This window comes from Echinops telfairi, unplaced genomic scaffold (assembly GCF_000313985.2).
Source record: "Echinops telfairi isolate 266 unplaced genomic scaffold, ASM31398v2 ScPeMD7_44;HRSCAF=162, whole genome shotgun sequence".
NCBI lineage: Eukaryota > Metazoa > Chordata > Mammalia > Afrosoricida > Tenrecidae > Echinops > Echinops telfairi.
In genome coordinates, this window is record NW_022103942.1 from 2,541,266 (window position 1) to 2,553,915 (window position 12,650).

At 45.6% G+C, this 12,650-nt stretch overlaps 1 protein-coding gene across 1 annotated transcript in view; it reads right to left on the reverse strand.

The window, feature by feature from the left end:
- The window catches only part of SRPX2 (sushi repeat containing protein X-linked 2), a 36,490-nt gene extending 27,293 nt beyond the window's left edge, over positions 1–9,197 (reverse strand). The window contains exons 1-3 of the mRNA XM_004711189.2: positions 8,952–9,197; positions 6,661–6,858; positions 287–367 (exon numbers count right to left, since the gene is read on the reverse strand). Of these exons, the coding sequence (XP_004711246.1) occupies positions 287–367; positions 6,661–6,742 (163 nt within the window). The 5' untranslated portion in view covers positions 6,743–6,858; positions 8,952–9,197. The remainder of the gene's footprint in view (positions 1–286; positions 368–6,660; positions 6,859–8,951) is intronic.
- Between the last annotated feature and the right edge of the window lie 3,453 nt (positions 9,198–12,650).

Sequence of the window (12,650 nt, forward strand, 5' to 3'; positions counted from 1 at the left end):
ACTCCATTCTCTCAACAAAATTTAAGTTCCTTAAAGAGGACAGCCTATCTCACAATTTGTATGGCCCACAGTCTTACTTAGCATGGGAGTAGGCACAGAGTAGGTACTCACTTAGATGGGCAACCTTAAGGCGAAAGCAATGAAGTCACACAGCAAATCAGTAACCAAGTACAGGATTTAAAAAAAAAAAAAAAAAGAAATTCTCTGATTCCCTGAGCTGGCAATCAGAGCTGGGATGCTTCCAGGAAGAGTTTAGAGACGTAGGCCAGGAGCAGTTGAAGGTTACCTCGGTAGTCTAGGGCAGGGGTCTGTGGGGCCTCTTCAGCATATACTTCATTGTAGCTTTCATCTGGATAGTAGCCGGAGCCTAGAGTGAAGAGGATAATACCAGAATGATATTGGAACTTCTCACTCATGGCCTTCCCCACATGCTCCTCATTCAACTTTGTCCCTTCCTGAGGGACTCCTGCAGTTAGAAGCTAGGTGACTATTTAATGGGAAAGAATCAGCCTCTGGAAAATCAGAACTCCTGTGGGCATATCTCAGAACTCTTGAAATTTCCAGAATGGAGAGGATGAGTTCAGTGTGGGTAATGGGTGGGGTTGGGATCAGGGTAGTGGTGGTGGTGGTGAGGGGGCCCTCATTGGTAACATTAAAACTCTCTATTGAAAATGGGGCGGGGGGAGAACTTCTTGACTATCTACTAATCTGGACTAAATATGGCCCATTTTTGGATACAACAACATATGCTTTGGTGGCACACAGATGACCAAGTTCTGAGGAAGGATGATTGTCCCAATTAGAAGGTCCTAGTAGGGTCTTCCCACTAGTGCCAGGTCTACTCACAGTCTTCAGAGGGGACCAATTCCACGAGCTTCCACTAGCCTACAGGGTTGGTCACCTGATCACCGCTGCTGGGGCTAGGGTGTCAGGGCAGAGAGGGATGAGTCATAAGGCAAAGGGAGAACTTGTGTACCAGTGTTCAGTCCGGTATTCTTCACCATAGCTCCAAAGTGAAAACAACTCAAAGGCCTCCCAAGAGATGACTAGATGAATACAGTGTGGCCCATAACATACCATTAGATATCACTACTCAATCATAAAGAGAAATGAAGCTCGGGTGCATGCCACAGCATGGATGAACCTTGGAAACCTCATGCTAAGTGAAAAAAGTTAGTCAGAAGAGGACACATAACTCACTTACATGGAATATGCAAATATATAGAAATCAAAGATTATGAGTGGTTGTTGGGGAGGGGAATATGGCGGAAAGGGAGAGTTTTTTGCTTAGGGTTTGTCTTAATGGTGGTGAAATCATTTGAGAACGGATAGTGATAATGAGAGGACAACAGGAAGAATTTAATTAATGAACTAATTTTACATGTCCGAACTGTTCCCAAAGCTGGGCCAGGAAGAAGAAAAATTTCAAGAGCAGTTTACTCTGGCTTGGAAAAGAGAAAAGGCAGTGAGCATCCTTTGGAGAAGTTTCCAGTTTCTCTAATCAGCAGGGTCCTTAACAAGGAGTCACAGAGTCAAAGAACATTCCACGCCCCTCCCGACTGCCCCCCCCCCCCCCCATCTAGTTCAGTGGCACAGCCCCTGGTGGAGAGAGCTCTGTGGCTGTCTGGGAGACTAAACAGTGCATTCTACCAGACTACAGGAAATCGGTCATGAATAAGAACTAATTGGAAAACAACTTGGTTCTTTCCGGAGTGACTTTTCCGGAAGTCCCCCTGTCCGCCCCTCTGAGCCCTAATGCATGCACAGGAATAGGGCAGGGAGCCAGGCTTGAGCCAGAAGACAATTCCCCATTTCCAGGAGGGGGTGTGCTTCCTGAACAGGGCAGGGTTTTCATGCCCGAGCTCTTTGTCTGTGTAAACACTCAGACCACAAACGTGCCGGCCTCCTCTCTGGGAAGAGGCACAGGGCCCCCTGCACCGAAGGGTGGAGCTGAGAGCTAGAGGATGAAGCTCCTCCATTGCCCACAAACCCAGACTGGGGCCTGGGGAACCAGTCCAACTTGGTGAACAAGGGAATGAATCAAATTGAAAGTTTGCAGTATGAAATCATGTCCTCGTTGGTTTGCCCTCATTCCAGAGCAAAGAGTTCATTCTCTCTCTCTCTCTCTCTCTCTCTCTCTCTCTCTCCCTTTCCCACCATTGTTTCCCATTTCAGTTTTCCCAATTTCCCTTTATTTCTCCCTGGATCTCCTCTCCCTTGTTTTCTCATTTACCATATGAGTACTTTCTTTGGTGGGGCATGGGATTCTGGTCAGCTGTTTCAATTTAGTATTAGCCTCAAAGCCTTAGGGCTCCTGTCAACAGGAGGCCAGCTGTGTGTGATTCCCTCAAGCAGGCACTGGGCTTTCCCATTCCTGTTACAGAGCTAGCTTATGAAGAGGTGCTCAGCAGGGAGCAAGCCTCCATTTACCACAAAACAGGAGGGCCAGAGGCCTGTAACTGGATAACTGCTAATGTTACTTTCCTTATTATGTGCTACACATATATGCACTATTTATGACAATATTATGCAATGTTTGCCATCATTATGGCAACTGTGATGGCATAATGAGGATATATATGTATATGTATACATATTATCATTATCTTCCAATGTACTGATAAAGAAAATGGTTCAGAGAGGTTAAGGGAGTTGCCCAAGGTTTCCCAGCTACTTTATAGCAGAGTGGGATCCAGCTCGTCTTTTGACCCTTAGATACCAAGCTCAGACATTCCACGAAGAGGGTAGGGTAAGATGTATATTCCAATGGGGATTAAAAATCCCACATCATTCTTACAGTACAGACTTCTTACCGGCTATATGTAGGATCAAAGGCCACTAAGCATTTCAGAATGACAGAGGATGTGGGAAAGGGAAAGACTGAATCACATAATTACAGTCTCTAGGGGGCAGAGGTATCAGGGCCAGTGCCAAGTTTGCTTTGTGACCGGAATGGGCTGGGCCTACCCTATTCCTTTAAAACAGTGGTTCTCAACCTTCCTAATGCCATGACCCTTTAATACAGTTCCTCATGTTTTGGTGACCCCCCCACCAAGCATAAAATTATTTCCATTGCTACTTCATAACTGTAATTTTGCTACTGTTATGAATCAGGCGACCCCTGTGAAAGGGTCGTTCGACTCCCAAAGGGGTCGCGACCCACAGGTTGAGAACTGCTGCTTTAAAACTTCCTGTTTCTCCTTTTGGCCTGTCTTTGGAAATATGCACCTGTACTGACAATGCTGTGGTACTTGGGTAGGGTGTAAGAATATAATTAAGAGGAGTACCCTCCTAACGTCCTGCTTTAGCTTTGTGGCGAGTGCTTTGAGCATCACTCTTTAGCTCCCTTATCAGTGGCGACTCTGTGATCCCGTTACTGGCTTCTTCCAATTTCCAAAGCCTGGTCAGATCCCACAAGCACTGAGCTCCACAAAGGTGTGGTTGGAGATTTAAGTGATAGTTGAAGACTACCCTAAGATCCACACTAATGCTTAGCTTTTAATGACAGATCCAGTTTGCCTTCCTGAACTGCAATATGCAAATACACACCATTAGCCCACTCTTGGCTTTATGTATGTTCTTTGGAAAAATAGTTTTATTGATATATCACTCACATATGAATCAGCTCAATAGTTTGGTCATATCAAAAGAGTTGTATAATCATCATCACAATCAGTTCCAGAACATTTTCTTCCTTCTTGTACTCTAATGCCCCATTTCTCTTCAACTTCTCCTTCCCTACCCCCAGTAGCCATCAAGCTGTCTCTATAGATTTGCCTATCCTGGATTTCATATCCTGGAAAACTATTTTTTTAAAGTCCCAGATAAAAACAACAACAACAGTAATAAACCAGAGAAAAACCGCCATCAAAAAGAAAGTGAGAAATATTCAAAACCATAACAAGTGAAAAATGAGTCAAAAGGAAAATCAAATACCAAGGCTTTCTGTTGTCCTTACCCCTTCCCACCCCTGCTGAGGCTCCCTGGGCCCTTTTTCTGATCAGCCCCGACTTCAGAGTTGGCTGCCTTCCATAGGTCACTCTCATTTGAGACAAGGTTGTACAAGTGACCGGACCCTGCAAGACAAGTGCCTCAGTAAGTAGCTGCTCAATGAATGAACCAGGGAGCAGAGCTAGCAGTGAGAGCAAGCAGAAGGGGGAGAAGGATTACTGAAACGGCACATTTCTCGAATAGCCTTGGAAGAATAGAGGAGGGTCAAATAAGTGGGTTTGCGGTTCTGTGGAGACCTCAGCAGCCCCGCCAGCCTCCGAGTCAGCGGTGACCCAGATGATTCCTGTGCAAATGGAGAGCGCCGTCTTTGTGTTGGCAAGCCTTTCGAGATTCTTGACAGAACGTATATGTATAAAATCTTCCCTTTCCCCAAGACGCCCACCGCTCAGGCTTCCATGCGTTCCATTCGCCTAAAGAAACCAACAAACCAAACAACAACAATAACAGAAAACAAACCCTCTGCCGTCGGATCAAGTTGATTCCAACACATAGTGACCCGGTAGAACAGAGTGGAAGCATTCACTGGGGTTTCTGAAACTGTACAGCCTTGCAGGAGCAGTCTCATCTTTCTCCGGAAGCTTGCCTGGGCGGTTTGAACTGTTGACTTTATGGTTAGCAAACCAGTTCATAACTCACGACACCACCGGGGCTCCCTGTGAGGTATCATACAGGTGTTCACAACGGAGCACTGCACTATCTAACCTCTACCCCTGCCAGTGGTCTTTGGCTGGATTTTATTCTTATGCACTTGGACTGAAGCAAGGAGGAGGCTAGGGAGGACAGCTGCAAATTCCCTCCTGGAGAATGGGGCTCCTTTAGCCCCACACAGTGTGTATTCTGCCAAGGGCTTGATTTGCATTTCTGCATCTCAATGTCAGCCCTTGTGCTTCCCCCCCTACCAAGTCAGGCTAAACCAAAGAGGGGAAGAAGTTTGCATATTTGTTTGAAAGCTTCATGCAGCTGTTCCAGACAAACAGAGTTACTGCCAAAGTCCTCCACCAGGAGCTAAGGGCATGTGGAAAATTTTAGCTGCAATGACTGTGGCTGCGATGGGGGCTGTGATGGGAGCAGTTTGTTATTTACTCATCTCTGGATATTTTCCTAACCCCACTGGTTGGGCCTGTCTCTTTCCTCTACCCTACTCCCATCCCCACCCCTAGTCCCTATGAGGACAGACACTGCAGGCCACGAAGTATTCTTAGCACTTGGAATGTCAGCTGGGATGCTTCAAAAACCTCTGTCTACCACCTCATTATATTTCCATCACCCCTCCTCCTCCCACTTCCCCTTTCCCTGTCCTCACTGAGTCTGCTCTTGTCAAACCCCCATGTCTCCAGGCACTCATAGAACTAGGAATCCACTTAAGGCAACACAACAATAACATGTCTCCAGGGGAGAAGGATGATACACTCAGGAATCCAGAAATCGTCGTCTCTGTGAAAGTAAGGAACAGCCCAAAAGAAACAGGGGAATTCTTGTTCACGAGGATGTGATTTGTATTGCTCTGACATCTTTGGCAGATTGACACAAAGGGAGTTAGAAAAGGTTCATCTTCGAAATAAGGTCTGGGAAAGGAGGGGGAGGAGGGAGGAGGGAGAGAGACAAAAGGAAAGGGAAGAGAAGGAAGAGGAGAGAAGGGAGAGAAAGAGGGAAGAGAGGAGAGGGAAAGGAGAGGGGAGAGAGCAATGAGAGGGAGATTGACCCCAAACTGAGAACAAGATTGACATCGTCTTGCTTTCCTTGAGAAAAAGATTGCCTTATGCCTTTCTCCTGTGTTTTTTACCCAAATGATTTATGTGGCCCAAGTCCGATTTTTTTGTGGTCTTGAAAAGAGTCTTGAGATTTCATTCATAACCGAATTAATATTAGAAACCGGTTTTCAGGAAGCAAGTAAGAAAGTGCAGAAGCAGGTAAGAAAATGACCTCCAAGGCCCTCTTGTTTAACGTTTTCATTTTTGTGCTGCTCTGGCCTATTTTCAGATATCTCTTGTTAAACTAAACCCAAACCAACTGCAGCCAAATCTATTTTGATTTGTTCGATGGGTTGGAACTGCCAGCCCACTGGCGAACAACCTAGCACTTTAGCCACTGTGCCACTAGGGCCCCTATCTCCCTTTCCAAAATCAAGCCAACCCATTACCATCAAGTCATATTGGAGGGCCTCTGAAATTATAAATCTTTATGGGAGCAGATAGCCTCATCTTGCTACCAAGGAGTTTGAACCACTGATGTTGCAGTAAATAGCCCAATGCTTATCCACCATGCCACCAGGGCACCAGAGCCTCAACAGCATCCTGTGGTAGCCAGCTACAATGCTGAATTATTTTTTCATAGTCAAGAATGGGTCCTCCTTGTGTCTAATCTAAGTGTCATTTATTATAGTCTTAGTCTTTGCTCCTTCAAGACTTGGTTCCTGCCCTGCTCTCCCTGGATAGCACCGTAGAGGTTAAGAAGCAGACTGCTAACTGCAAGGTCAACAGTTCAAAACCACCAGCTGCTCCATGGGAGAATGATGAGGCTCTCTACTCCCGTAGAGAGTTACACTCTGGGCAACCCACAGGGATCATTGCACTCTGTCCTGTAGGATTGCCTCTGAGAAGGAATCATCTCAATGACAGTGCCTTTGGGTTTGTTTGTCCTAGTACTCACCAGCATACCATGTTGGGGTCACTGCTGGAGTTAGGAAGAGCAGCAGAGAGAGGACTCCTATTTGAGTTAGTTGCCGGGTCATTCTTGACAGTGGGGTTTCGGAAGCAAGAGTTGAGGTATGAGGACAGTATCAAGGCAAAGGAAAAGGACTTCCAGGAATCAGCAATCAGTCAACTTCCCAAAGTGAGGGGATGAAATCTTCAAGAAAGAAGAGAACATGTTAAATTAATGAATGTCAGTTAATTACCACCCTCCTTCCCACCATAAGACTTTTTAGAATCACAAGACTCTATTTGTTGGAGGTTCCAAATTTATCAGCTGTTCCGTGAAAGAAAGATGTAGCTATCTGCTCACATAAAGATTGATACCTTTGGAAACCATATGTAGGGTTGCTCTGGGTCGGAATCAACTCAATGACTGTGGGTTTTCTCTCCCAGGAAAAAGACATAAGACAATTGGTGTTTACCGGACCTTGGTGAGATTAGATGTAAATGTTCCAATGCCCACGTTGTCTACTGCCATCGAGTCGACTGCAACTCCTAACAATCCTCTAGGACACAGTCAAAGTGGCCCTTTGGGTTTCAGAGGCTATAAATCTTTACAGGAACAGAAAGCCTGGTCTTTCCCTCTTGCAGTTAGCAGCCCACTGCAACACCAGGTCTCTTAGGCCGAACTTATATAGAGAAATATTGAGGAATCAAGATCAAGAAAAAGACAACACAAAGTCACAGTGGACCAGAATCAGCTTACCTATTTCTAGGTTCCCAGTTTCTGGCTCCATCTATTAAACTAAGATTTCCTAACAACTTATCAGGGAAATCATTTGACTATTTGGACTAAGTGATATTTGGATTCTGTAGTTCCACAGATCTCTGAATCCGAATCCAATTCTTTCACCTATTGGTTACAGGCACTTGGACAAATTCCTGAACTTATCTGGCCCTCAGATCCCTCTTCTGTGAAAGGAGGATCATAATATGAGCATCCAGTGCTATGTCTTGTCAAACAGATTATTGTATGGTACCCAGCGAAGCAATCAATGCATCAATGGACAAGAGGGGCTTCAAAAAGTGTGTGGAAAACTTCCATTCTCTTTTTATCTCCTTTTGCCACATAGGTTAAGAAGCCCTTCACGTATGCATTAGATCGTAGTGTTGTCAGCTTCTAGTCTATCAGTGTCGTCAAATTGGACAAGATTGGATGCTTCTTTTTTCTAGTCTCTCCGGCAGCAGCTGTTCTTTGCTCTGAGTTTTGAGACTTCGTGGGTTGGGGGTCGTGGCTTCTGGCTTTCAAGTCCAGCTTAAGCTTCCAGTTTTCTTCTGCTGACCCAGAAGGGAGTTGATGCCCTTAGCAGGAACGAACTGAAGGGCAGGAGCAGAGGCTGAACAAGTTGTCATTACCCTCTCACTTCCGTTCCTGACCTCACTCTAATGGGGAGAGTTTTGAGGTTCCCAGTGGGCACATACTTTGTAAATGACTGTTTTAAGCTTGCTGCCCATTGGGATAAACTAGCCACTGGTCGCTCTGAGAGCACCCATTCATCCACCTTCTTTCAATGAAAGGCCATGCTCAGGGGAGGAGTCCATCTCAGAAACAGTTGGTCTCCATAGTCCCTCAGGGACACAGGAGGTCCGGGAATGGCAAGCTTGCATATACTCCAATCCACCACTATGAGGCTTCACTTTTATCTAGAGAGTGGTCAGGAAGCAGAGTAGCGAGTGAGCACAAGAGAGAGCAGAGTAACGAGTGAGCACAAGAGAGGAAGGCAAACAAAAGTGAAAACGGGTGAGAGGAAGCTAGGGAGGGAAGAAAGTTTTTACAGAACTGAAAGAAATGGAAGAAGGACATGAAAGAAGGAGAAAGAAGGGGATTAAAGAGCGATGCAGGCACATGAGCAGCTGGAGAACTAATCACTGCCCTCTCCCCCCCATCCAGCCTTTGTTCAGGAGCAGAGTCTCTCCTTTCTCAGCACCAGTATTCTAAGTCTGTGGCCCCTCTCCTACCCACCTCCTCCTTAATCTCAAATTGAACACTGGACTCATCCCACTGAAGTCAGCCACCCCTCCACCACTCGGGACTGCAAAGGCAGTCTGCAGCCAGGTTTCTAGCACAAAGGAAAGGCAGTTAATGATTTAGTTTCCTAAAAGATCTGCCTGCTTCTTCCCCACCAACCACCCAGTCATATTAATGGTCCTCATCTCTGGTCTCTTCACTCCCCGGCCCCACCCCACCGCTTGCCAGGGTTGTGAAATGAGCGAGTGTAGCCTGGAGGGGTGAGGGACAGTGCTTACCTGCTTTCTGTGGGTGGGGATGTGTTTTCTTTCTATCTCCTCTTTTTCTCCTTCTCTGCTCCTTTTATTGGTCAGAAGAAGCTCCTACTTTAGCATTCCTAGAACCAGTGGCTCCTGGTCTGTTGGGCCTCCGGGATTCTGTTAACGCTGCCCAGATGTTAGGACGTCTGCATCTGCCAAAATTTTCCTTAAAGCTATACTGTTCCTCCCTCAGAGAAAGGTCTTAGAGAGCTGGAGAAGGAACACAGAGATTCCAGGGACTCAGTCCGGTCTGCTGCAGAACCAGGAGAAATGTGAGTGATGCTGGCTCCAAGCCTGTGAGTAGAGTCATGACTAACAGAGGCTGGCCCAAGGGTCGCCCAGAGGAGAGCTTTGTTTTTTATGACTCAGCATGACGCCAGGATTGAATGAGAAGGACTTTCACAAACTCCAAGAGGAGAAGAGAGTTGCAGCGGACTTTGACTCACTGGATCTTTCTCCATCCCATCATTCCTCAAAAACCAAGCTCACTGCCATAGAGTCGAGTCCTATAGGACAGCCCCTGGGGGTTTCTGAGACTAACTCTTTACAGGAGTGAGAAACTCAACCAAACCAAGCTCACTGCCATTGAGTCATTGTGACACTGTAGGCCCGGGTAGAACTGTGAGTTTCTGGGACTGAAACTCTTTTCAGGAGTAGAAAGGCTTATCTGTCTCCCACAGAGTGGTTGGTGGCTTCAAATAGCAGCACAGCGAATAAAACACACTACCAGGGTTCTTCTAGCATTCCTCATCTGGATAGTACAGGGTTAGACACATGTTGAAACCTTCTCACTGATAACCTAACTTCCCTGAACTGATATTCTGATTTACTCCCCCACCCCAGCACCACCACCACCACCACACACGTACCATGAGCTTCTTGCCTGAAGAGTAAAGACTGATTTCCTATAACCAGAGTGGTGGGAAAGCAGGCCGAAGGAGACTTTAGACAGAGGGAGGCAGTTTACAGGACTCTAGATGCTATGTGCCCGGCAGGGTTGTAGCCGGCACTAAGCGGTTTCCCAGTGCCTTCGGACCAAGGGATATGTTTCTCTTTCATAAGCAAGCTTTCTTCACTTTGGTTTCAAGTAATGAGCCTATTCTCTACCACAGCAAGGCCAGTTCTTTATATGCTTTCTCCCCTCAGAGATGACATTTCCATCCCTGGAAAAGTCACAAGTTGTGGAAGAAGAAAAAAAAATTTAAACTGGCTTAGAAAGCTGTGTGAGCAAGCAATTCAGTAACCCTTTCTTGTTCATGAAGAGAAGAACTGTACTGATGAGAATGCAAAGTTCAGCGGCAAGCCTGTCAGTCACAACTATGTATTGAATTTCCATTCTCCCTTCAACAATGTGATAGACATATCACAGTGTAGCAGACATGATCTGGGCCTTGCTCTTGCAGCACGTTTATCAAGAATTTACTCCATCAAGGATGGGGGAGGCTGTAGTGAATGTGACCAATAAAGCCTCGAACATCTAAATCCCTAATTAATTCAACAAATATTTAATGAACTTCTGTTTGTGCCACATTCCATCCTAGGTGCTTGACAGGTGACAGTGGACAAAATAGACAAAATACCCATCCTTGTGGAGTAGAAGACCCATTCAATAACAACAAAATGTGTTTAATTACATTATGTGTGCTTAGGGAACTAACCTTTATTGGCTATCCATAAGCACCTGGGATACAGTGGTGAGGAAGACAGGTGTGCTCTTTGATCTCATGTATTGTACTACTCTTCAGCTTCCAGAAAGCTCATATTAGTAACGGAGAACGGGGGACCAAAGTGATTAGAAAACAGTACAAGTCTATAAAATAATAAAGTGCCCAAAGCTATGATATAGTGTGTGGAAACTTGAAGGGAAGGGCAGAGGAGGGGATGGCATCTGACAAGAGATGAAGCTTGGTCAGCTCTCAGGGCAATGACACAGACAAGAGCTCATTGCGGTGTCAGAGGGGGATGGGCAAACTGGTAAAGAGGAAACTGGTAGGAAAAAAGGTTGAATAATTAGGATAGGGCCAACTTATGGGGCCTTTGATCATGAAAAATAGGAGTTTACAGTTCATGTGTTAGGTAATAGAGAATTAGTTATATGTATCGAAGGATGGGATGGGGAGAGACAGAGAGAGAACAGTAAAATATAGTCTACCATTGGACGGTGAGTTATCTTTTTAAAATAGGGATATCTTTCTAAAAACCCCTTCACTGGGTCTCTTGTGGCAAAGAAAGGATGGTGAGCTCTTTAGCATAGCACATCATACTGAAACTCCCTCCCAGCCCACCCTAGATAGCAGTGATTTGCTTTATCTTCCTTTTTTCTCAGAGCACTTTGTACATGTCTGTACAAGGCAAAGGACTTGCTGCCCTGAATGCAAATGTTCTTTACTTCTCTCTGTCTTCTATTGGAGACTGAGCTCAAGGACCTTGCTCGAGTCTTTTTGTATGTGTGCTCCAGTCTACTTTGGATGCAGACCACTCCACCCCTGCCTACCACAGAAGGCCTTGAGGCCTAGCCTATAAGTACCTGAGGCTGCATAAAGGCTCCAGACACACTGAGAACAGGACGAAAAGCACAAGAGGGTGGCCATGAAGGGTTAAAGAGGATAGTTAGGAGCCCAAATAGTCAAAAGACCCAACTCACTACCGTTGAGTCAATCACCACTCATAGTGACTCTATATAGGGCTTCCAAAGCTGTAAACCCTGACAGGACCAGACAGCCTCATCTTTCTCCCACAGAGTGGCTGGTGGGTTTAAACCGATGGCCTTGGGGTCAGTAGCTCACCATGTAAGTACTCGATGCCACCAGGGCTCCACAGTGAGAAGGGGGTATGGAAATCACCGGGAGATAAAAGTCAGGGGAGACTTCAGATGAGAAGAATGGTATTCCCTGAAGTTCTGGATAGGTCATATGAAAAACTTCACCAAAAATCGGGAGCGGGGGGGGTGGGGGGTGGGGTGGGGTGGGGATTGAGCAAAAAACTGTTTCTGAAGTACCTGCCATGTAAGGAAAACACAGTGCTAGACACAGTGGAGTTATGAAGATGGACACCTTTCTATATGGATATGAATTGTTTGGAAAGACAAAGACACACAAAGGTATTTACAACACGCATACAGCTAACTGCCTAACATTTAGAAAGTTCAGCTTGGACTTTTTCATATTCAATGTCAATACTTTTCATATGAAGCTTCTAAAGGAGAGGAAGCGCATTCCCTTGAAGCCCTGGGATGGGTAATAGGAAAAACGTCACCAAAAACAGGTGGGGCATTCATATGAAAAGAAGGCTTCATATAAAAAGTGCTCAAGCGTCAAGTTGAAGGCAGAACCTTTCCCATCGCAACCCCTGGAAAAACATACCCGATAATTCATAGCTTCTCAAACTTGCTTGGCCTACTAGTCCCTTTTCAGGGGGGAAAAATGCAGCGCCACCCTGGCAATGAAAACTTTGTATGCTATAGTCCACATTCCAGGGGAAGCGCAGGCATCTGCTTCCGCAGGATTGCTCACTTTGGGAAACACTACTCTAGATAGTCAACAAGGTATTGTTTAGAAAGATGGTAAATATGGCAATTGGCTTACCTAACTGAGATATTAGCAAAACTAATGAGGTTAAACTGGAACGCTTTCCTGACAAATGAACTAATGCAAATTGACATGAAATTATGAAGAGTAA